Raw genomic sequence first — 26714 nt, forward strand, 5'->3', positions numbered from 1 at the left:
ATTATTACAGCAACATTATTCAAGCAACATGCTTCTCAGAAAGCAAAATGAGACTATAATTACCATGGATGCATATACACCTGTGGAATAAATATACTGTGATAAGCACTTCTGTAATCATACAGCTAGTATACTGTGCCAAGTATGTTTACTCCTCTGAGATGAGAGTCACTGCTTCCTAGGTATTAATATATACAAGTCTTTCTTCAGCCTTATGAGCTACCTTCATTGTGTGTAAGTTAATATATTCACCTCTTAAAAGGGTGGCTAGCAAACATGCAAATACTGAGTTATTTATCATACTTACTTTGTCCAATTCCTTGTTGGGCCAACCCTATATCAGCAATGGCAACTACCATGCAGGTCTAAATTTATTGCATACGTTCATTTGCAGGGATATAGGATATATTTATGTGCCAGTGGACTGGTATACCATGCTTTGCCATGTAATAGTACACAACCATTTTAAGGCACAACAGATAGGGCAGGAGACAAAAAAATTGAAAAACAATAGAGTCTGTCACATTTGCATTAATTATCACACATACCCCAATGTGAGAAGATAGGAAAATGACCAAGACTACATTTTAGTTTAATAAGTGGCTCATAGGTGCATACATACAGCCCTTACTCAATATTTTTAGCCATGTCACTAAGGTACCGCCATATTTGAACAATATGTTGGCTTTCCTCTGGCATGGTTTTCTCTCTAGCATTCCAAACTAACACACTTGTCCATCACCCACATGCTTTTTCATGGCTAAGCTGTGAACTAAATCTCATTTACATGTAATGCTGTTACCTTGTATAGTTGCTCAAGTCAGTACATAAGGAGCATGTACCTGGAAACACACAACTTTACTCAGTTTCAGGGTCAGGTATAAGGATAACAAAAACACGGCACTTCTATGTCGAGGATGATATGACTGACCCATGATAACTCTGGTGCACTCTTCAATGCTTGGGCATCTGCAGAACATGAATGCTTAGCATTCCTTCATTGGGCATCCCTTAAACTACCGTTGGTGGTTATATTGAATTGCACAGTCTGCCAGGACAGCAAGGCATACAATGTACATTAGAGAAAAAAATATTGCTAGACCCATGGCTAATTTGTAGTTAGCTATCGGGTGGCACAAAAACTCTCACAAAAGTAACAGTTTCACTTTAAGGTTGTATTATAGAATAAATTATGACATGCATTTTCTAAACTGTAAAAAAGAAAAGCAACACACTTGGTTAACATCAAGAGTAACTTCGCTAAATTGAAGATGTAATTTTTGGAATAAATATGCATCCCAATCAAATTACAGACGCGTTAAGTGTAATTATGACTAAACAGTAATTGTGAAATTTGATCACCATTCTATGGCAATTAACACAAAAATTTGACGAGGAAGATAGCAGATCTTAAAGATTATATAAAGTATGATGAAAATTTAGTTCAATTCAATATAATACAAATAAAAAAGATATTCAAAATATACACGGCTGTATACCATACTCATGCAAATACCTCATGTATGTTAGTAATTTACAGATCATATTGTCTTTCTATCAAAGGTGCATATTTATTTCAAGATATATACTTTGAAAATATCCTTTTAAATAATGTTCATGGAATTTTTTCCCATGTACACCCTTATTTTTCTGCAGTCCCCTATTCACACAGACATTGATCATATAGTTACTTTCTGTTAGTCTGCTTTAAGCAAACACTTGAAGACATTTACTTTTCCTTTCTTTTCCTTCTTCATGTCGGTACATGTTGTTAGACATGGTAGTCTCTATATGTGTGATGTAATGCAGTTATTTAACCCCTTAAGGACACATTATGTGTGACGTGTCATGATTCCCTTTTATTCCAGAAGTTTGGTCCTTAAGGGGTTAAATGGCAGAATATCTGAATGGACAAGAGGTCTGTATGGCCTGTGGTAGGTTAGTAACAATGGGCAGATGAAAACTGTAGGGTTACTCAGAGAAGCATACATGGATATGGCTCTATGAGCTCCATTACAACAATGTTGCTGGTTACAGGCTGCAAAATTGTAATAGTAGCAACAAGGAGTGATTGGCAACTGCTATTAAAAGCTAGTCAATAAGTAGCCGATACAAGCTTCCCTTATTTTCCCCTTATCTGCTTTTTAATTGGTTTCCAACCTGGTTACTACTCATTAGTGGTTGTCACTAACCCAAAAATGTTTAACCCCTTAAGGACCAAACTTCTGGAATAAAAGGGAATCATGACATGTCACACATGTCATGTGTCCTTAAGGGGTTAAACCAGCATCTGGTCTAATGCAAAGAGGTTAACAAAAGCTAAGTCCATATGCATCCTATTGAAACAAAGTCTTGTTTCCACCATATTTCCAATACATTGAAGTGTTCCTGGTCAGCTGCTACTTGCCTGTCGATACTGGAACAGTGCATGCTGAGGTTTGTGTTTCTGTGCTTATAGCAAGCTGCTAATATATGAGTTGTTGGTATCTGCAGTGGCAGTTATTATTAACAATAGACTACAACAAGTTTGCAAATAGTTGTAATGTGCTCATTTAAATTAAAACATTTACATTTAAAACTCATATTTTATAATTGGAACCTGACCGGCAACATCTGCTAAATTCTGGGGGATGCTACATCCAGAGGCACACACTAATGGGGGTCCTCCAAAATCAACATACATCAACAGCCATGATAGCTTTATATGAGTCATAATGTAATCATATATCTTATTTTGATGCCGTACCTTGGTTATTGAAAAAAAAAGTATATTTAATTTTGTTTTTTCAATTTTGCTTATTGAAAAAAACAAAATAAAGTATTGACATTTAAAAAACATGTTATCCTATGTCTTAGTGTTAGAAGGATAATATAAGCATAATAACCACTACATTGCATTGTAGTGTTTATGATGCCTGGAATTCTTTGGTGCTATCCAACAGTAAGATGTCAAACTCTTTAAAAAGGTCCTGCTTGATATCTACAATTCTTTTAGGCTGAAATAATATACTTAAATGGACAATATAGTCACCAGAACAACGACAGCTTATTGTATTTGTTCTGGTGAGTATAATCAGTTCCTGCAGGCTTTTTGCAGTAAACACTTTCTTTTCAGATAAAAGGCTGTGTTTACATTACAGCCTACTTCAGAAGAAAGGATAAGGGCACTCCAAAGGTTAAATTTCAGGCAATTTATTGTCACCAGAATGTGCAAAACAACGTTTCGACCAGTGTGGTCTTTAACCTTTGGAGTGCCCTTATCCTTTCTTTTGAGGTATTACATTTGGGATTTGGTGCAGAACCCGCATCTGGTTGCATCCTGGTTCTAAGGTTGGAAGATTGAGTGCAGTTCCTGTGTTACATTAAAGGAACACTATAGTCACCTAAATTACTTTGGTTAAATAAAGCAGTTTTAGTGTATAGATCATTCCCCTGCAATTTCACTGCTCAATTCACTGTCATTTAGGAGTTAAATCACTTTGTTTCTGTTTATGCAGCACTAGCCACACCTCCCCTGGGTATGATTGACAGAACTAGCATGAAAAAAAAAACTGGTTTCACTTTCAAACAGATGTAATTTACATTAAATAATTGTATCTCAATCTCTAAATTGAACTTTAATCACATACAGGAGGCTCTTGCAGGGTCTAGCAAGCTATTAACATAGCAGGGGATAAGAAAATATTAATTAAACAGAACTTGCAATAAAGAAAGCCTAAATAGGGCTCTCTTTACAGGAAGTGTTTATGGAAGGCTGTGCAAGTCACATGCAGGGAGGTGTGACTAGGGTTCATAAACAAAGGCATTTAACTTCTTAATGGCAGAGGATTGAGCAGTGAGGCTTCAGGGGCATGTTCTATACACCAAAACTGCTTCATTAAGCTAAAGTTGTTCAGGTGACTATAGTGTCCCTTTAAGGAGTCTTATACACTACAGCCTAGTGATAACTTCACTGGCCACTCCTCAGAAGATGGATGCTAGAGGTGCTTTCTGTGCAGCAATGACATTCATTGTCTCCACCCTCTGCATGGAGACACTGAACATTTCTCCAAGAGATGTATTGATTTATTGCATCTGAATGAGGAGATGCTGATTGGCCAGGGCTGTGTTTGGCTTGAGCTGGCTGTGCCTCCTTGGTAATGTCAGTCAATCAAATGGGAAAGTATTGTGATTGGCTCAGATCACCAGTTATGATTATGTGAGCCAAGCAGGATATTATTAATTGGCTGGGAAATGAACTGGCACTCCTCAGCTAATGAACACTGTCCAAAGTTTGTATGCTAATTCAGAAGGAGAGCGTTTGCTCAACAAAGCCAGGTAAGTGTCAAACCTTTTATAAATGGTTTGAAAGATTACTTTGAGATGGCGCCAAGGGACTCCTGACACCATAACCAAACTGTAAAGAAAATAAGCATAACAAAGTACAGTCCCATCTGTACACTAATTCGCTACATTTGGAGAAATTAATCAGCAGCTTATTTCGACGTTCTTAGTAAACGTTTTGATATAATCAATTCACCAACGCTGTGAACTGTGATGAATAAAAACCTAAATCATTACCTTAGTCTCGTACATATCTCAATACTTTAGGAGGTACAGATGGCATCTAGTGATGTCCCGAACGGTTCGCTGGCGAATAGTTCCCGGCGAACATAGCGTGTTCGCGTTCGCCACGGACGGCGAACATATGCGATTTCCGGTCCGCCCCCTATTTTTTTTATTTTTTTTGTGGTCTTTCAGCCAAATTTACTAATACTAAGTAAAAATTACTTAGTATTAGTAAATTGTGCCCCTACTCGCAATACCGCGAGTAGGGGCATGTCTATTAAACAGTGAGCAGCCTGTTGGTGGGGGCCGGGGGGTGGGGGCCAGGGGGGAGGACAATAGGTCCCCCCCGCCTATTGGTATTTAGGGCCCACACCCGTCACTCATGGGTGGGGGCCGGGGGGAGGACATTAGGTCCCCCCTATTGGTATTTAGGGCCCCCACCCGCCGCTCAGGGGTGGGGGCCGGGGGGAGGACAATAGGTCCCCCCTCCTATTGGTATTTAGGGCCCCCACCCGCCGCTCAGGGGTGGGGGCCGGGGGGAAGGACATTAGGTCACCCCTCTATTGGTATTTAGGGCCCCCACCCGCCGATCAGGGGTGGGGGCCGGGGGGAGGACAATAGGTCCCCCCCTATTGGTATTTAGGGCCCCCACCAGCCACTCATGGGTGGGGGCCGGGGGGGAGAACATTAGGTCCCCCCCAATTTGTGTTTAGGGCCCCCACCCACCGCTCAGGGGTGGGGGCCAGGGGGGAGGACATTAGGTCCCCACCTTATTCTTGTTTAGGGCCCCCACCCACCGCTCAGGTGGGTGGGGGCTCATCACTATTGTGGCCAGAAAGAGTCCCTGTGGGTTTTAAAATTCACCTGCCTATTGAAGTCTATGGTGGTTCACCGGGTTCGCCCATTCGCGAACATTTGCGGAAGTTCGCGTTCGCCGTTCGCGAACAGCAAATTTCATGTTCGCGACATTACTAATGGCATCATCTTTCTTTTATTCGAAATTCTCTTTGCATGTCTTAGAGTCCATTATAATTGACTGCGACATATTGTAAAATATTTATTTACGTATATTATTTTAATTTAAATTTTTATATTATATTATTTAGTTTTTGTGTGGTTAGTTACTCACAACTTAAACTAACCAAAATATCTACCTATTATTCTTTATGTACTTATTTTGCTTGACTTTTTGAAATCAATATTACAAAACCAAATTAAGCAGCTGCCTCCAGAATGACATTTGAATTAATTTTCAAAGAATGTCTGAGTTGTTTGAGAGTGTCTTAGTTGTGCAATGTTCATTAATTTAGTGGCATCTATGGCTTCTGATCTCCAGATTGATGATAGGTTCAGATCATTCCTTTCAAAGACTGCTCTGCTGTTCTCGCAATGCTGAATACTGAACACAGCAGCGCCAATTAGAGAATAAATGACTACAGGGGTGACATTTTGTTTTCTTACAACATTTTTTAATGATTAACTCTTTGGGTTCTGGAATGCTCATTTTGGAATGCTTCATGCTGAATACATGTATAGCAAAGATTCAGATTCATGTGCATATATGAAACAAGATCTGCTTTGTGTATCTGACGGTATGGGAATATAATTATACCTAATCACTTTACAGTTTATTGACTAATCAATGAACTGCGGTTAATAGAAAACAATTTGCAATATTCAGGCTAAAATAGTTGATATATGACTGTAGATGAGTTCATTATTTTTCATAGACTCTTTATATATATATATATATAATTCTTTATTTTATATTTTTAGGAGAAAAGTAACAATATTGTCAGAAACCAATTGACAAACTGAAGTAATAAAAAATAGGAATCAGTGTACAGACACAAGTTATATACTTGCTTTTCACGGATTGTACATATAATTTTAGCGAGATCAGGTCGAAGTGTAGGAGATACTCCATCTGTAGAGATTAATATATAGGTTCCTCAGCCAGGGCTCCTTTGTGGGCAGTTTGCTTGACCCTGGCTTTAGGGACAAATAAGGTGTATGCAACCAGGGCCGCCACCAGAAATTTTCGGGCCCCTAACAGAACAAATGGTCTGCCCCCCCCCCCCCATTCACAAAAAGTGAAAATAAATAATAAATATAAATATCAAAACAAACAAATAAGGCAGGAAACAATGAGCAAATATATACAAAAATGTGCAAATAGTGCAGTGCAAACAAATTTTACACAAATTGACTTGCTCGATGTGTTTTAATACAACTTACCAATGTAGTAATCTTCAGATGTCCTAGGAAGTTACAAGCACGTACGTGGTCATGTAACAGGCAGAAATACTCACCTTTCAGGAAAATTGCAGGTGTCCATCAGTCGCAAGGTCTGAGCAACAAGAAACAAACAAACACACTGATGCACAGAGAAACACACAAACAAACATACATTCACAATGTGCATTTGGCTCTGTGTATTTCTAAATGTGTCTGAGAGTGTGTGTCAGACAGCAAGTATCCTTGTAAGTGAATGTGTGTCTCTGTGAGCATGTGTGTGTCTGGGACCATGTGAGCAAGTGGAAGCTCGTATGTATGGGGGGCTGATTGTGATCTTTGTGCATTGTGTTTATGGAGAAGCTATATTTCACGACTGTGTATGATTACTGTCTTCAGGGTGTACCTGTAAAGGGGGAATATAGGGTTAACTTGGCAGAGTAAGTGTGACAGGCAGGGGCGTATTAGCCGCGAGGCAAACAAGGCATTTGCCTTGGGCGGCATTTTCCAGGGGGCGGCAAAAAAAGCCGACCCCAAATGCCCAAGGCAAATGTCTTGTTAGCCTTGCCTAGGGCAGCACAAAACCAGGATACACCACTGGTGACAGGGCGAGTGTGACAGAATTGGGGTGAATGTGGGGCTTAAAGTGACAGGGTGAGTGTGGCAGGGAAAGATTTGGGGATGAGTGTGACATAGTTAGAGGAGGGAGTGTAACAGGATGAGGGGTGTTAATAGAAACAGAGAATGTGACGGCAGATAAGAACCATTCGGCCCACCTAGTCTGCCCAATTTTCTAAATACTTTCATTAGTCCCTGGCCTTATCTTATAGTTAGGATAGCCTTCTGCATATCCCACGCATGCTTAACCCCTTAAGGACCAAACATCTGGAATAAAAGGGAATCATGACATGTCACACATGTCATGTGTCCTTAACCCCTTAAGGACACATGACATGTGTGACATGTCATGATTCCCTTTTATTCCAGAAGTTTGGTCCTTAAGGGGTTAAAGGACCACTATAGTGCCAAGAAAACATACTCGTTTTCCTGGCACTATAGTGCCCTGAGGGTGCCCCCACCCTCAGGGTCCCCCTCCCACCAGGCTCTGGGGAGAGGAAAGGGGTTAAAACTTACCTTTCTCCAGCGCCGGGCGGGGAGCTCTTCTCCTCCGATCCTCCTCCTCTCCTCCCATTCGGCTGAATGCGCACGCGGGGCAAGAGCTGCCACTAGAGGCTTTGAGGGCTGGATTAACCCATTTATAAACATATCAGTTTCTCTGAAACTGCTATGTTTATAAAAAAATGGGTTAACCCTAGCTGGACCTAGTACCAAGACCACTTCATTAAGCTGAAGTGGTCTGGGTGCCTAGAGTGGTCCTTTAAGGGGTTAAAGGGACACTCCAGTGCCAGGAAAACACTGCAGGTCCCCTCTCCCTCCCACCCCCCATCCCAAGTTGCTGAGGGGGTTAAAACCCCTTCAGTGACTTACCTGTATCCAGCGCCGATGTCCCTCGGCGCTGGGTCAGGATCCACTCACGCTCCTCCCCCACCGACATCAGACGGGGAGACCTATAGAGCATGCGCGGCCGTCGGCGGGGGAGACGCACACAAACAAACACGCATTAGACCTCCCCATAGGAAAACATTGAAAAATGCTTTCAATGCTTTCCTATGGGGATTTCAGCGACGCTGGAGGTCCTCACATAGCGTGAGGACGTCTTGTGCCGTTATAGCACACTTTTCATGTGCTATAAACACAGACGTGTCCTCTAGTGGCTGTCTAGTCTAGAAGACCGCCATTAGAGGAGTTAACTCTGCAAGGTAAATATTGTAGTTTATGAAACTGCAATAATTACACTTGCAGGGTTAAGGGTAGTGGGAGTTGGCACCCAGACCACTCCAATGGGCAGAAGTGGTCTGGGTGCCTGGAGTGTCCCTTTAAGGAGGATTAATATTCAGGTTCAGTGTGACATAGTTGAAGTGTGAATCAGTGAGTGTGACAGCATTTGGTGCTAGTGTGGCATGGTTGGAGGATGGAGTGTGACAGGATTGAGGGATTATTATGACATGGTGAGTGTGGCAGAGCGAAGGGTGTTGAGTGTGACAGGATTGGATGTATTAATGTGAGTGTGGCAACGTTGTTGGAGGGGAGTGTGATACAGGATTAGCAGGGATAGATGTGAGTGTGGCATGGTAAAGGGGATGACTTTGTGTGGGGGTGAGGGTGACAGTGAGTGAGTGGAGGTGTGGGTAGCAGTGAGTGGGGGAGGGGAGGGGAGGGTAGCAGTGAGTGGGGGAGGGGAGGGGAGGGGAGGGTAGCAGTGAGTGGGGGAGGTGAGGGTGGCAGACTGGCATTGAGTGGGGGAGGGGATGGTGGCAGTGAGTGGAGGGAGGTGAGGGTGGCAGTGAGTGGGAAGGGTGGCAGTGATGGGGGGAAGGGAGGATGGCAGTGATGGGGGGAAGGAAGGGTGGCAGTGAGTGGGGAGGGTGGCAGTGAGTGGGGGAGGTGAGGGTGGCAGACTGGCATTGAGTGGGGGAGCGGAGGGTGGCAGTGATGGGGGGAGGGGAGGGTGGCCGTGATGGGGGGAGGGGAGGGTGGCAGTGATGGGGGGAGGGGAGGGTGGCAGTGATGGGGCGGAAGGGAGGATGGCAGTGAGTGGGGGAGGTGAGGGTGGCAGTGAGTGGGGGGTGAGGGTGGCAGACTGGCATTGAGTGGGGGAGGGGAGGGTGGCAGTGAGTGGGGAGGGTGGCAGTGATGGGGGAAGGGAGGATGGCAGTGAGTGGGGGAGGTGAGGGTGGCAGTGAGGGGAGGTTGGCAGTGAGAGTGAGACAATAAAATAACTTACCTCTGTCCCTGGTGATCTTCTTTCCTGCAGCAGCAGCACCCTCGTGGTCCCATGCTCTCCTTCCTGTCTGCAGCTCCGCCTCCACGGGTTCAGAGCTGCAGTCAGACCATGTGGAGATTGTCTCGCGAGCTCTGATTGGCTGAGCTCGCTGACAATCAATCATGGTCTGCAGCTCTGCACCCGTGGAGGCGGAGCTGCAGACAGGAGTCACAGGGATCCGGATTTGTGCACTGTCTGCAGTCACAGTGCACGGTGACAGCTCTCTCCCGGCGGCACACAGGGGGGCCCAGCATCCAGCGGCACAGAGGCTAAGCTGCTGGGCCCCCCTACTGTCGGGACTCGAGCCCGCCCGACAAATGAGTCCTCTTCTCAGTCCCGGCCCGCTCCAGCAATCCGGCCGCGGGCCGGGCCCCCCAGGACCGCCGGGCCCCCCAGGACCGCCGGGCCCGTGACAATTGTCACGGTTGTCATGCCCTGATGGCGGCCCTGTATGCAACTGATCAGTTTGGGTTTGAATTAGGAGGGGGGGTTGACTAGTGTTTTTGGAATTTCAAGCTTATGCTGTGATTGTGGGTAAAAAGGCATTGATCTAGGTTGGGAAGTTTTCATCAGAGTGCACAACCTGTATGGTGAGATTCCTTAAAAGAACAAAAAAAAAGACTAAAAGAAAAACTGAACAAGAAGGGGTGGGAAAAGTTGTTTTTAATGAAAATGAGCACTGAATGTTCTGGCGATGTCTAGAGGGGGAAAACCGGTCCAAGTTCAAGTCAGATTTGGCATGGACTGGAGTTCAGGAAATGTGCAAAAATATAGCGGATGCATTATAATTTGTGATATTGGAGTAACATTAGTTGGCTTACATTCTGATTCACAGTTTGATTTTTGTATTGTGATGTTTGCTCAGCTCCCACAATAAAAGTTATATTAACCCTACAAAATGCAGTATTTATGGACATGCACAGCAGCAAAAATATGAATCACTGTCAGTTTTTGTGATAAACAGCTAGATTTTGGTTGTCATGAATTTGACGAGTTCTAGATACTTTGTTGAATGTAATAACATTTTCATATGCCAACTTTTGTTATACAACCGATGTAAGATATTTGACTAGATATATCTCTGTGTTTTACATTTGGAAATATGTAAAAACCTGCACGCACTGCTGCATTTCAAATTTGTAGTTTGTCATTGATACTATATAGATTTGCTGTTTGTTTTTTTTACAGCGTACATGCTGCATAATAAAACACCTTTTAATGTTAAAAATATTTTCTTTATTCACATAAAGAGAATCGAAAATCTCTTCAAGTGAAAAGATGAGGATTGGAGGCACAGATGATTTTGCCTGGTTACAGATTTGTGAACCCACTGAAAAAGATAAAGGGAAATATACCTTTGAGATATTCGATGCAAAAACTTCACATAAACGCAATATTGATTTATCAGGACAAGGTAAATCTTCAAATATTTATATTATAATTTATATCTATGAATATGTATCTATATCTGACAGCATTATTTTTCCCACAGCATATTGCCGAGTCAAATGTTATCTTTTCTAAAACACCTTTGCTGATGTGCAATACATACACATACACATACACACACACACACACACACACTCCCTCTCACACGAACATCTATATTCTGTAACAAACTCACTCACACCATCAGTTGGACAGTCAAATCTTGTGCATTGCAAGATTTTGAAACATGATATACCCATTGAAATAGTCAGATAATATATATGATTCAACCAGATTATACATATTTATTATATCATATGAACTGGCACATACAGTATCTGATGCTGAGACTGGGTGTAGAGATGACTTGCTGCGTATGGCAAGTGTAAAAGCTGACTATAGAGCTGACTGCCGTATATCAAGTGTAAGAGCTCACAATACAGATGAATGCATCTTTTATCAGATGCAAGAGTTAAATATAAAGCTGGCTGCCTCTCATTCGAGGAGTTCTGGCTGTAGATCCGACTGTCGTGTCTGAGGGCTAATTATAGAGCAGACATAAAGTGGTGACTACTGTAGCTTCTACCCAGACTCAGCATCAACCTTCTGGTCACTAGGTTCCTTTATCTACAGAGTATGCTTCGATCAAGGATACTAAGCTCTTTTATGTTGAGCTTTCAGTTTGTAATGTTACATTATAATTACTACCAAAATAAATCCTATAACTGTGTCTCTGCTCTCATATTTATCCTCTGTGTTGTCATAGAAACCAAGTGACACGTCTGCCTTTTTAATTTCAGCTTTTGATGAAGCCTACGCAGAATTCCAGAGACTCAAGTAAGTTCAAAATGTCTGATTTATTTTTAACATGTGATTTGGTTAATTTTACGATATGTATTTTTTAATTAATAATGTAATATCTTTCATGTTTTCAATAGGGCTGCTGCGTTTGCTGAGAAGAGTAAGTATAACAGGATAATGTGACTAAATGAAAGCTTATTGATTACTCTTTATATTAATTATGATATCACAGTTCTGAATGATCTTGTTTATGAAATAAAATTACTAGTATTAAATCAATGTATTAAGTACAATATTATAGTATACGTGCAATAACATGTACTACTCTATGCACCAAAATTTAAACAAGCACTGTGGGGTTTATTTACTAAACAGTGCATAGTAGGGAATTTGAAAATCAACTGCAAAATTAAGGAAAAATATCCCTATCAAACCAGTCATAGCCTGGCTATTTTCCCTAACTTTTGCAATTTGATGCTTTTTATATACACTCTTATATATAATTTAGCTTGATGTTGGTTTAATATTGTGGGATTTATGTTTTACAGCTTTTAAGGACTGTAACACTTTATTAACTCCTTATTTAGTTCAACTAGTGTTTGCCAATACACAAAGTAAATACTATATAATGTGTTTATGTGCACCTTAAAATCATAATAACTCTATTAGGGTGTTACACTGAACTATACGTTTGAAATAATTAATCAGTGAATTGCAGATTTCAATTCTTTTTGCTGCAACAGACTGTATCCCAAACCAAACTGCATTGACAGCTCCCCTCACTTTGTGCAGCAGTGTTGAGATGATGTGATATCATATCACCTTCTCTTGGCATCCTGATGAGGAAAGCGAAGGGAAATGGAACTAGTACAGTTCGCTCCCATAGAATGCTACCATGTTTTATCCAACTTGAAGTCAAACAGGAGGGGCAAATATATTGCTTATATTTTGTGTGTGTATAGGAATGATGGTGTCAGGCAGAGTGTATCTGGGTGTGTATATAGGAATATGTCACCTTGTGTGTGAATGTGTATGATAGTATGCATGTGTATGTGTCGAACTGTCAATTTCAGACCTGGAGATACATTTCAGGAAAGCAGACTTGTACACATCTGAACATTGTCATTTTGATTCGTTCCATGCATCAGCAAAAGGGAGATCGAATGGAGAAGAAACTGTGTTGTTGTTTTTTTGTTGTGAATGGTGGATGGGGTTTGTGGGGGGTGGGGGGAGTAAATAAGTCGCTTGATTTGTCAGGATGGACAAGAAGTCTGCCCAATCATGTGAGCTGTATCTCCGGTCCTATAAAAAAAGGTTGAAAAAAAGATGATTGGTGGCTAGGCACTATATGTTTCTTTTATTCACAGATTTAGTGACAACTGACTGATAGAGGGGAAAAGAGGAGTATCAGTAAAGCAATCTATACTTCCAAGCGGACTGCAGCTATTGAGGGAGACAGACCAGCAGTGGCACTGTGTGTTTTACCCTTGCTGTGCCAGTATTGGAGTGTAACATAGACTGTGTCTGATTCTAGTGTGAGATCGTGCTTAGTGTGCACTGTATCTAGCTATGATCTACTGCCAAAGGCACTTGAAACAACTTTGAGTGGGAGATTGCCACTGTGTCCTTAATCCTAGTGTAGTTCTAGGTTTTAGGTATAGAAGAAAACACAGAAAGGATCAGCGCTGATATGACAATAGGAAATAAAATAGTTTAATGTACAGGCAGCACACCTATTGAATGGGGGGGGTCCCCTCGAATCCCCGCAGAGTAATTGTGAAAAAGAAAAAAGGAAAAAAGGGTGCGCCTTAAAAACAAGTGAAAGTAATACTTATGTGGATATGTAACAGTCCAAGCAGTTTTGCAATAGTCCAATATTAGGGTGATTCACGTGGGCAGAAGGAGATCCTTGTAGGACAGCGAGCGAAGTATATGGTCACAATTGTGAACTCGTAGTCCAGAGGTATATATATGGAGAAAAGCAAAAGACCAAAGACTCCAATGGTGCAGTATGTCTTAATCAGAAAAAATATCGCATAAAATAAAAAGAAACTACTCACACTATCCAGAGCTATAATCCCAGCTCTGGTTTATATGGCATGAAGTGGAACAATCCCCACTCAAGGATATGCGGATTGTCTCTGGTGCTCTTCAGTATAGCAGCCCAATAGGATTATCCAGCTTGGGAAAAAGATAAGATATATAATGCTCCCTGAATAGCTGTTATGGTAATAAAAAGTAGCTCGATGGGTAGCACGTAAGTGGTACAATCCCCACCTTGGGATTCTTGGTGCTTTTTGTGAGTGGTAGGACAGTGGTGTCAGGTCAGGATAAAAGGTAAAATAATAAAATACCAAAATAATAATAGAAAAAGGAATATGGCAACAAAATGGAAACTGGCCAAAAATTCCTTTATTTACACTTAACAATAAATATTAAAAGGTTTCTAGACGCGTTTCTCCACTGCTGGCTTCATCAAGTAGAAACTCATAGGAGAAAACAGACCTGACAGACACTGTTTATATAACAAACATGCAATTACATAAAAAATGTGAAATTCCCACCACAATGACGTCATCAGCGTCATAGGTGGGGAAACATAAGTTGCTTAATAAAAACATAATAAAAGTACATACTTATATAGTGTATAGGTAAGGGAGATTATACAAAAAAATATACTGATAAAAGTCCACAAGATAGACTGAAACGTTGATCTATTTGAAAGAAACTGGAATAAAAGTTATTTTGTATTGGAAATCCGTGAGTGCAGCCACATTACCTTACCATTTGGATACTCAAGCGTTTGTGACTAAGTGGCTACTAAAAAACACTGGACATACCCCATTTTGAATGCCCTGTTTTGTCTACTTTTTTAAATGGTATGCCATGGTGGGGTTAATTTTAATTTCTGGGCTGCAATACCGTCTCAAAGTCAACATAGCCAATCTGGCAAGTTTCAATTTGCAAAAATAGAAATGGGCAAATCTTATATTTGATCCTGTAACTTTCCAACACACCATAAAACCTGCACATGAGGGGAACTGTTGTACTCGTGAGACATTATTCTACACAAATATGTGTATTTTAGAGCAGTAAAATGTACAATACTGAGGATATCATCGGTGAAAGGGCATTTTATTTGTGAAAAATGCAAACAAACTAATATAAACGCTAGCTTTGGCCAGGGTTTGTGACTAAGTGGCTACTAAAAAAGACTGGACATACCATATTTGGAATACCCTGGGTTGTCTTCTTTTACAAATGGTATGCCAAGATGGGGTTTATTTTCATTCCTGGGCTTCCATACGGTCTCAAAGGCAACATAGGCCCAGCAAACAAACCTGGCAAATTTCAATGGAAAAGGGGAAAGCCCTACAGGTGACCCCTGCAAGTTTCCAAAAACTCATAAAACCTGTACATAGGCATCATGAGACATTGCTGAATACAAATATGTGTATTTTATTGCAGTAAAATCTAACAGTTTTATGACATTCACAGTTAAAATGTCATGCAGAACTTGAAAAACAACACATTTTCTTAATTTCTCATACATTTTTTGATTTTTTTTTTTAAACTCTTTATTTTTACACTGACAGTCATGCAGCATGTTAACAGCGGGGGCTTAAGCAAAAGCCAAATCACCAATGTTTTGCATTGTTCGGGTTACAGAAAGGAAGAGTATTAGTGAGCAATATACATAGTGAGAAAATATATCTTGTGGCCTGTGCAAAAGCCGTTTATCTCAGTGGAGTTATGCGCTGTCTGTCAGAGTTTTTTCCCTTGAGTGGGGTTACCATAAAGGGGAAAATATATACAAGGGTAAAGAAGGAAAATATACAATAATTCAAGAATTCAAGAACTGGCACAAGTGAGGTCCTATATGTGAGCGATCTCCGTTGTCTACTGGTTATGAGAGTTGGGTTTTTCATGAGTATTCAATGGCCCCGTCCCACATGAAACATTTGTGTAAACTGTTCCATAGCGGGAGGGTATGTCTAGTGTCTTGTTATACATTTTTAGATTTTATTCACATTCAGTTATGTTTAATATATTAATTTGGGATATGACATGAAATCCCTGTTTCACCTGAACAAAATGACATATAACAAGTATGAGTGCACTTAATATGTAAGAGGTGTATTATGGTTGAACATTATATAGCGCAAATTCCAGGTTTTGTTTATGTTTCGTATTGATCACAACTTATACAATTGGCTCTGTCCTTAAGAGGTTAAAATCTATACAGAAAGCAGTAAAGCATGAAACCAACATTTGAAAGAAAGTAGCCTGAGAATAAAAAGGGTGAAGTATTTCAAATGGAATCTACTTTTTTCTTTTATATATATATTTTTTGATATATTTGAAGTTTAATTTTACATTGCAAAAATAAATATGACCGTTGTGTTAGTAATGCTCAATATTTTCTATTTTAACAGATCGTGGTAAAGTCATAGGTGGTTTGCCTGATGTTGTAACTATAATGGAAGGCAAGGTAAGGCGACAACAACAGTGTAAAAAAAAATATCATAGTTCAACTCAATATAACTTAACAATTTCTGTACTTCGCACACAATTTAACTCTCTTTTGTAGATTGGTTGGAGAAGTAGAAACAGGTTTTTTAATTATGTAAATAAAAATGATCAGATGTCCTTATTTTAGGTTTGTGTAAGGAAATACAGTGTACTCCTGTGATACTTCCCTCTGCTTTTTGTCTGGCTACTAGAATGCAACCATGAAGTTAGAACCATAAAGGTTACTGTAGATTAGTGTAGGATGAAGAGGTCCTCCATTTCCAAATCCTCTGGAGACTGAAAATCAGTGTACAACAGATATTACACTTTCATACGTGATGTTATGAGGGAATGGTTTAAAGCACAGTGAAACACATTTTTACCAAAACACAATATATATATATATATATATATATATATATATATATATATATACACCTTGTTAATAAATACATGTATTTATAAATTAAAATACAGGAAAATATGCTGCTGTGAATCTGAAAAAAACAATATTACTGCATTTAAAAATTATCGGATTCTGTATTTTTTTTTTTAAGATACAGTAGATCCTGTATATTTTCACTAAATGGTACATTGCTTCTTGTACATTATTTTTTTCAGACTTTGAACCTGACTTGCACAGTGTTCGGAAACCCTGATCCAGAAGTATCTTGGCAGAAGAATGACAGGGATCTTGATCTTAACGATCACTACCATGCAACACTGGAACAAGGAAAGTATGCCAGTCTAACCATCAAAGATGTGTCTTCCGAAGACTCTGGAAAATATGGCATCAGTGTTCGAAACAAGTATGGCGGTGAAACAGTGGACATCACTGTGAGTGTATACAAATATGGTGAAGAGTTACCCGAAGTTAAGGCTACTCATCTTCCTAAACCAACACATTCACCTTCACCTGCACCTGCTCCTGCACCTACTAAGTCACCTGCACCAGAGAAAGCTAAACCAGCCCCTAAGGCAGGGAAAAGTACTAGGAAATAAAGAATATAACAGTTAAATAAGCAAGTGAAATTGACGAGGTTGATATGCTGTAGTGTTGCTTTTTACTGCTTTGAGTGCTAGATTGCTCCACAACGCATTGCTTAACCCTGTGGCACACTAAGGGTTTGTGTATGACTATGGTTCAACATACTTAGTACTCAAATGCTGAACTGTTATATTTAATTTGATCCAAATCATAAAGATGGTTGTGACCATCAAAAAGTGACAGCCAATTTTTTTTGACTCTATCTATTATAGCTTTAATATTACAATTTGGCTGACAAGTCATCAGGTAATTTTATCAATACTCTCTGAAGGGAAAATTAACCTTAGTTATATTGTATAAGTATAACATTTACCAAGGATATGCAAGTTCAGAATAATCAAAATTATTAAATTAACATTTTAATGTTACCATATATATATAAATTACAGTAACAATTCAAATGGTTTACTACATGCTGTCACAACTACAGTATGTAAAACAAAAACAAATGACATATTGTAAGGGTGTTTAATAAACATATTAAAGAATAGTGTAGATTTTATTCACGCATGAATGTCACGAGTGTTTATAATGTCATGTATAACTTCCCCCCTCCCCCCTCACACACACAAGTGGTATGATCCACCCAATCATTTTGTTTATAGGCAGTTATAAAAAATCTAAATTCATTCATATTGCTGAACAGTGAAATATTCAGTTTGGAAAACTCCACACCCCTGAAACCTTTATTGTTTCTTTGTATGTCCCTTTAAAGTGACAGATTTTATTAGTCACAGTCAGGCATTTCAATTTGCTTAGAGACTATGGATGGTGACAAATACATGTGTTCCAAGGAAGACTAATGTGAACATATATTGATTCCAGTGGCAGTTACCACTACTATGGGGAGCAATGCTTTAAGCCATGTTCATCGGATAAATCCTGATTCATGCAGAGCCAATCTCAAAAGTTTTCTCACTTTACTGTGAACATAATAACAAAGAGGAACAATACCTCAAATTAATTGCAATTCTGCCTGAGCAATACTTTATAATCTTCCTTAGCTACCCAATGTGTATGTTCTTAAAGTGGATTTAATTCAAAAGTTTAATTTATTCTTATCTGGTGCTAGTATAATGTGAAGCGACAGAAAAGCAGCACACAGCATCCATGGATTTTAACAGAAACAAGCATAGCCTATAGCTAAGATTAGTAGATGTGTTTATTGCCATATCAGCCGGTATGAATATCAGATTATGTGTATGTAGTCATCACTTCCAATTTAGCATTTCCTTGCAATGCTGGTATTGTTTGAGAAAATTCAACCAGAATCTTGTCACATTGTTTTCCTTGCTTTGTGCTAATAAACTTTAAAAGTCACCCGTGTTTCCCTGCATTAAATGACATCTACTTTTAATATAGTGTCTGTTCTTTGTTTTTTTCTGTTTTTTTATTAAAGCATGCTAACACCACCAGCACACAAGGTCATGTACCATTGGTTGTAGCATTCACATTTAATCACACTTTATTTTGAACTCACGTGTCACAATAAATGACTGCTATTGAAGACAAGGTAAGTCTATACAATTATTGAAGTACCTCTTAACAGTTTATATCTTGCTCTATTTATTTTCTGGTTTAAATGAGAGATGGTGTTTTTGTACTTCTAACACAAAACTAAGTAACATAGTGTTTCTGTAATTATTGGTGACAATTCCCAGATATGTGCTGGCAGGGTCAACTTGGTCTTTCATGATTCTGATGTTGATAAAATTGCCACCATTGAGCTAGGTCATAACATCATCTACATCACAGGACTTATTTGAATGCTAGCAAAAACTATATGTTTACTTCCTGGTTAAATAGTATATTATTACATCATCTATGATTTACTTATAGATTCAATGAATGCATCCTATTATATGTCATGAGATAAATAGTTTTGATAGAATATATATATATATATATATATATATATATATATATATATATATATATATATATTATATATATATATATATATATATATATATATATATATATATATATATTGGATGTTTTGCTATCCTATGGCAATCTCTGAAGGTGTTTATTCACATGGAAGAATTAGTTATTGGTTGATATTTATTTCATCACAGTTACTACAAAGAAAGCAATGGAACTTAAGATAAATCACTATACATTTACAGCAGATTGTCTTGTATGTGCCTGTGTCTAAAGCAAAACAGGTTTAAAGAATAATTAGAATTGGAAAATCAGGGGGACAGATGCATTCCTTGCAGTGGCGTACCTATCATGGTCACAGGGGTCGCTGCTGCAACCGGGCCCCTCACACCAGGGGGCCCAGCCACAGCTGCGATGCCTGCGACCGTGGGCCACCTAGATACCATCTGGGTCTGGCTCCCGGAGGTCTGGCAGGAAGGGAGAGCTGCACTGTGCAGAGAGATATCTGTCCAGCATAATTTTTTTAAATAAATAATTCTGGACCGATTTGAGAGATCTTATGGTCCTTGACCTTACCTAGCCACAGACCACACAGAGGACAACATGCTCGACTAGAGTCCTTTTTGAGGTTAATGTCCATACACTTCCTGATGACAGCAGTAGAGCTGGCAGCAATGTTGCAGATACCACGGTATTTAGATATTGAAGATGGAATACATCAAAACGTCCTAAGGCTGCCTGAAATATTACGAAGCAGAGAATCTCTATCCACTTGGGTTCTCATATTTCTCTAAAAGCTTCTCAAACAGTCCATGAAGAAGGAGGGGTGGTTCAGAAGATGTCTCAATCCCTTTTGCCAGAAAAGCTATAGATGTATTTCTCAAGTGCAGCACTAACTATTCCACATAGCCCATTTGCGGATGTAGAAACTCATGTTTCATAAAAAAATAATTAAGCTATAAAAAAGTTTCATTAATGACCTTCAATATATTCCTTGACTCATGTATGGCTTTTACATAAACTTAATATACATAGCTATGACACGTAATTAAACCAATCTATTCTTGACAAGAAGCAAAACATGCCTAACTACGTCATTATTGCTTACCTCTGGTCTAGGCACCATAATCACTACATGTTGATGTAATGTATATTTTGTCATTAGTCTTCAGGTGCCATCCCTTTTTCCTGGTCAAATCACTTTCAGATTGTTGACCAAATAAGAGAGGTTCCTCAAGAAACCTGAGTCTCAGGCCTAGGATCATCAATTGCTAATGCTAAAGCTCCACGTCTACGTTAGCAATATACATTTTGACCATATTTTTAAGACTGATCCTGTTAGTTGACTGACTCAGAAAAAGAAAGGCTTTAAAATATGGATGATACTAATATTGCTAAAGTATTTACTCGGCAGCAGTAGGCAAACAAGAACTAAAGGATGACACCTGACACCTAACGGTCTATAGTTAGCATGCAGTGTTATGGCGCCTAGACTGACCCTTTAAGACATAAACTAGTCAGTTTGCAGGCAGAAAGCTATTTCCAGTAGCCTACTGTAGCCTGACAGGTAATTTGCAAACTGGGGATGGAAGACGAAGGAGGAGGGCCTGCTTCTCTTCTATAGAAGCTAACCAAGGGATTCCAAACCCTGTTTCACTATAGGATATAATTCCAATGTCTATGAGTAGAGATGTCCCGAATAGTTCGCTAGCGAATAGTTCCTGGCGAACATAGCTTGTTCGCATTCGCCACGGCGGGCGAACATATGCGATGTTCGGTCCGCCCCCTTTTCGTCATCATTGAGTAAACTTTACCCTGTACCTCACAGTCAGCAGACACATTCCAGCCAATCAGCAGCAGACCCTCCCTCCCAGACCCTCCCACCTCCTGGACAGCATCCATTTTAGATTCATTCGGAAGCTGCATTCTTAGTGAGAGGAGGGACAGTGTAGCTGCTGCTGATTTAATAGGGAAATCGATAGCTAGGCTAGTGTATTCAGTGTCCACTACAGTCCTGAATGACTCATCTGATCTCTGCTGTAAGGACAGCACCCCAAAAAGACCTTTTTAGGGCTAGAACATCAGTCTGCTTTTTTGACTGTAATATAATAGCAGTCAGTTTCCTTCACATGTGTACATTTCAGGGCCTGCCAGGGCACAGTGTCACACCAGTGCAACTCATATCTGGTGTAACAGTAGTGTACATTTAAAAAAAAACAAAAACAAAAAACTTTTTGGACTGTGAAATAATAGCAGTCAGTTTCCTTCACATGTGTGCGTTTCAGGGCCTGCCAGGGCACAGTGTCACACCAGTGCAACTCATATCTGGTGTAACAGTAGTGTACATTAAAAAAATCCTAGAAATTTGACTGTGAAATAATAGCAGTCAGTTTCCTTCACACGTGTCCGTTTCAGGGCCTACCAGGGCACAGTGTCACACCAGTGCAACTCATATCTGGTGTAACAGTAGTGCACATTAAAAAAAAAAACAACTAGAAATTTGACAGTGAAATAATAGCAGTCAGTTTCCTTCCCACGTGTGCGTTTCAGGGCCTGCCAGAGCACAGTGTCACACCAGTGCAACTCATATCTGGTGTAACAGTAGTGTACATTTAAAACAAAACAACACTTTTTTGACTGTGAAATGATAGCAGTCAGTTTCCTTCACGCGTGTGCGTTTCAGGGCCTGCCAGGGCACAGTGTCACACCAGTGCAACTCATATCTGGTGTAACAGTATTGTACATTAAAAAAGAAACTAGAAATTTGACTATGAAATAATAGCGGTCAGTTTCCTTCACATGTGTGCCTTTCAGGGCCTGCCAGGGCACAGTGTCACACCAGTGCAACTCATATCTGGTTTAACAGTAGTGTACACTTAAAAAAAAAAAAAATGTGACTGTAATAGATTGAATAGCAGTTAGTTGTCTGCAAGCGTGTGTGTCAGGCCTACAGCGTCTACTCTGCCAACTTCTGCCAGTGCACAGTGCCACTCATAACTGTTGTCACAGTAGCTTGCATGCATAGTACCACTAATTGAAAAAAAAAAATGACAGGCAGAGGCAGGCCACAGGGGCCGTCGTGGTCGTGGTGCTGTGATTCCCTTTGGCCCTAGAATAATGCCCAGTGTTCAGAGGCCACGTACCCTGAACTCGAAAAGTTCTGAGGACATAGTTGACTGGCTAACACAGGACACCCAATCTTCTACAGCTTCGGCTCGGAACCTTGACGCACCATCCTCATCCAGCTTAGCTTCAGGCACCTCTCAAGTTACCACTTTCCCGCCTGCCGTCACCACCAACACTAGCACCACAGCTGCTTCACTTGATCTGTCAGAGGAGTTATTTACTCATCAGTTGGAAGAAATGAGTGATGCGCAACCATTACTGCCAGAGGATGTAGATAACAGGGATATGTCTCAGTCAGGCAGCATTACACACATGGACGTACGGTGTGATGATGATGATGATGTACTCGCTGCTGGTTCCTTTGCTGAGTTGTCAGATACAAGTTGTTACAAAACTGTTACAAAAACCTTATTGCACTGTGTACCTTTAAATGCTATTTTCGCCGTTGTGACTTATGTGCAGTCGTTGGTATGGTTCAGCACGAATCCTTTGTGTAAGCGTATAGGTGGCCGCCATTTCGGGACTTTGCACGTGTTCGCGGCCATCTTACGTACGAACAGCGGTGTTTGCCAGCAATCGTCTGGAACTAAAAACGGAGACGCACCCAGGCGAACACCGCTGAGACCTCCAGGATAGCATAACTTCGTGCTGGACCTACCGAACAGCCCACCGTTCGGTAGGACGATTACTCTCCGCATGGGGAGTACAGCGACCTCCAGGATAACTATGGATGACCATGGGTTCGTGGAGTTTTCCCGTACGAACGGAGACCGACCGCAAGGCCTAAACGTGTGGAACTATTTTCGGCCAGAAAGTCTGTGCGGTCGGTCAAAACTTTGAAAACCCCTAACTCCTGAACCGTTCATCCGAACGGGTTGGTTTTCGGATATGTTGTCCCCCTGAACAAGACCTGTACAGCGGTGTAGGATTTAAAGGGGTACCCCCTGGTTTCGGGGTACATCCAGAACTTGGTTGAAAATATGTACTGTATAATTGGGTTAACTGTTATCTGAGGGGAGGAGATGTGTGGGAGGTACCCAATATGTGATTGGTGATTTTATGCCTCCCCCTGGGAGTATCCTGTTTACATGTAACCACAATAAAAAGCAGGCTGGTCAGCCCAGTCCTCAGTTCTTACTTGACCCTCAAATCGCTGCTTTGACTCGTTTTGTGGGTAGAAAAGGTATCCTAGCTATGCTATAGCTAGTGGGATGATTCCACACTTACAGGACTCGTATGGAATACTATGGAACTCGGCTCTCCCCTCTTCAGCAACTAGGAATCCAGACAACTAAACGGTCCAGCTCTCAGCTAGCCTAAGGGTAACCGTAACATTTGGTGGCAGCGGTGGGATGATTCTGGATATCCTAGGAGAGGCACGGAATGGATGGAGAGCACCTACGCAAAATTGAAACGTACAACCCTGAAAGATTTATTGGAAAGCAGAGGAAGGCACGCCAGCAACCGGCCAAGGAGGGAACTGATCGCAGAATTGACAGAACTGGATCAAAGCTCCACAATGGCGGAAACACCAATCACGGATGATGATGCAAAGGCAAGAATTGTTCGGGGGAGGCTTCCCTTATACGGGCCAAACCCATCTATAGAACTGATACAGCAATTGATGGTGGAGGCAGACGTGGATTTACAAAAGACCCGAGCCTACAACGTTGAAATGGCCAACGCACAACGCACTGCTGAAGCCCCACAAGTAATCGTTCCTGTTGAAACTGCTGGGAAGCCTAAAATACCCTTTGCGGCATTCCGATCCTTCCTGGAGAGCGAGACAGGAATTGATGAGTACTTGGCAGACTTCGAAAGGCAATGCGCCCTGCACCAGATTCCCACCAGAGAGTGGCCCACGATCTTGTCTGGGAAGCTATCCGGGCGAGCCCTGGAAGCTTTTCGTACTTTGGGTGCTGAGGAAGTGACACAGTATGAACGAGTTAAAGAGACTCTGCTAAAAAGATACGCGGTGACTCCAGACACGTATCGCCGGCAGTTTCGGGGCACGAAAAAGAAGCCTAACGATACACATATGGAATGGGCGCACCGAATGCGGAGAGCGGTAAATCACTGGATGAGCGGAAGTAAAGCTGTGACTGGTGAGGAAATTTTACAATTATTCCTCTTAGAACATTTTTACGATGGCATGGAACAAAAAGGGAAGGAGTGGCTGCGAGACAGGCGACCTTCCACTCTAGAAGAAGCGGCCAAATTAGCTGATGAACATTATGATTCACGTCTTCACGAGTCCACAAACTACCGGGCTCCAGCACGGGTTGAGCCCAGAGAGGTTTACCGTGCACCTCCTCGTACGGAGTTCCGGGCCCCAGTACCCGCCGGGCCCCCCAGACACTCAGGGTCATCCAATAACAATTTTGATCGTCCTAGGCCCACTTGCCACCGATGCAAGCAACCAGGACATTTCATGGCCAACTGCCCGCTTGGCACACACCAGACGCCCAGGAATTACAATTACCCCTCTGGGCCCTACCGTCCTGCCCGAGCCCTCTGTGTTAACCAGGAGACCCCTATGGAGGAATATTTGGGTCCGCTTCACGAGGCAGACCCGGTATATGCGGCTTCGGATAACCGACAGCACCATCGGCAGAAGGTATGGCTCGAAGGGCGATCTACCGAGGGGTTGAGAGACACAGGGGCTACCATAACACTGGTACAAAGTCATTTGGAGCCAGAACACAAGAGGTCAGGGCAGACCGTAGCCGTTAGAGTGGCGGGAGGGGATGTGTACAAAGTCCCGACCGCTAAAGTACATCTTGATTGGGGAGCGGGGAAAGGAGCTGTGAACGTGGGTATAATGGACCATTTACCTGCTGAAGTACTACTGGGCAACGATTTGGGCCCCATGACTTCTGCCTATGCACCAGTATATAACAACGAAGCGAACCCAGTGACTACACGAGCACAAGCCCGGACGGACCGAGAACCCTCACCAGTGCGGGAGACCCAGGTAAGACCAACCCCGACTTCTCTTGACCTGTTAGACCCCATACCCTGGGACACCCCAGTTACCTTTGAGACCGAGTCTAGGACTGACCCGACCTTACAAAAATACCGGGAACGAGCAGAGACAGGGGGGAGCGGGGCAGATAACGAAACTTTTCTATGGGAAAAAGGGAAACTATACCGCTTGACAGAGAAAAAGGGACAACGTAGGCGACAGCTGGTAGTACCCCACAAATACCGTCGGGAAATCCTCAAAATAGGACACGACATCCCCTTGGCAGGTCACTTAGCTATAACACGTACGCTACACCGCATTACCCACACATTCTTTTGGCCAGGAGTCCACGCTGACGTTAAGAATTACTGTAATACTTGCGATGTATGTCAACGAGTGGGAAGGCGAGGCGATCACCCTAAAGCGCATCTAGTCAATATGCCCATGGTAGAGGAACCCTTTAGCAGGGTTGCTATTGACCTAGTAGGACCACTGGCCACCCCTAGTCCCTCCGGTAAGCGCTACATCCTTACCGTAGTAGACTACGCTACCCGGTACCCCGAGGCAGTCGCCCTGTCCAACATCCAAGCGGATACGGTAGCGAATGCCCTGGTACAAGTGTTCTCCCGGGTAGGATTTCCAAAAGAAATTCTATCCGACCGGGGCACCCAATTCACAGCAGAATTGACCCAACAACTCTGGCAGGTGTGCAAAATTAAATCCCTCCTGAGTTCACCCTATCACCCCCAAACGAACGGACTTTGTGAGAGGTTTAACGGAACCCTCAAGCAAATGCTCAAAACGTTTACACAGGAGTACCGAGATTGGGAACGCTTTCTGCCGCATCTCCTATTTGCATATCGGGAGGTGCCCCAGGAAACGACAGGGTTCTCTCCCTTTGAGTTGCTCTACGGACGAAAGGTACGGGGCCCCCTAAACCTGATCCGAGAACACTGGGAAGGAGAGACGGAAACGGACGGTGTCCCTATTGTGCCATACGTATTGGAACTCAGGGACCGCATGGAGCAGCTAGCCAAATCAGTGCAGGCTAACCTCCAGTCGGCCCAGAAAAGACAGAAGGTATGGTACGATAGGGGGGCCCGAAGGAGAATCTTTACCGTAGGACAAAAGGTGTTAGTACTTAAGCCGGTAAAGACCGACAAGTTACAAGCATCATGGCAGGGCCCATACCAGATCGTAGAAAAAAAGGGCGACACCACTTATGTTATAGCCAGTTGTCACGACAACAACCTCAGGAAGACATTCCATGTAAACATGCTCAA

General features: G+C 41.7%; 1 protein-coding gene across 3 annotated transcripts in view; it reads left to right on the plus strand.

Annotated features, from left to right (window-relative positions):
• MYOM2 (myomesin 2) overlaps positions 1-18813 on the plus strand; it is a 187185-nt gene extending 168372 nt beyond the window's left edge. For all 3 annotated transcript variants that reach the window (XM_063442912.1, XM_063442911.1, XM_063442913.1), the window contains 5 exons: positions 10918-11081; positions 11896-11932; positions 12034-12056; positions 16333-16388; positions 17030-18813. In XM_063442912.1, coding sequence (XP_063298982.1) covers positions 10918-11081; positions 11896-11932; positions 12034-12056; positions 16333-16388; positions 17030-17410 — 661 coding nt within the window. In that variant the 3' untranslated portion in view covers positions 17411-18813. The remainder of the gene's footprint in view (positions 1-10917; positions 11082-11895; positions 11933-12033; positions 12057-16332; positions 16389-17029) is intronic.
• The last annotated feature ends 7901 nt before the right edge of the window (positions 18814-26714 follow it).

This window comes from Pelobates fuscus, chromosome 2, assembly GCF_036172605.1.
Source record: "Pelobates fuscus isolate aPelFus1 chromosome 2, aPelFus1.pri, whole genome shotgun sequence".
NCBI classification, from domain to species: Eukaryota; Metazoa; Chordata; class Amphibia; order Anura; family Pelobatidae; genus Pelobates; species Pelobates fuscus.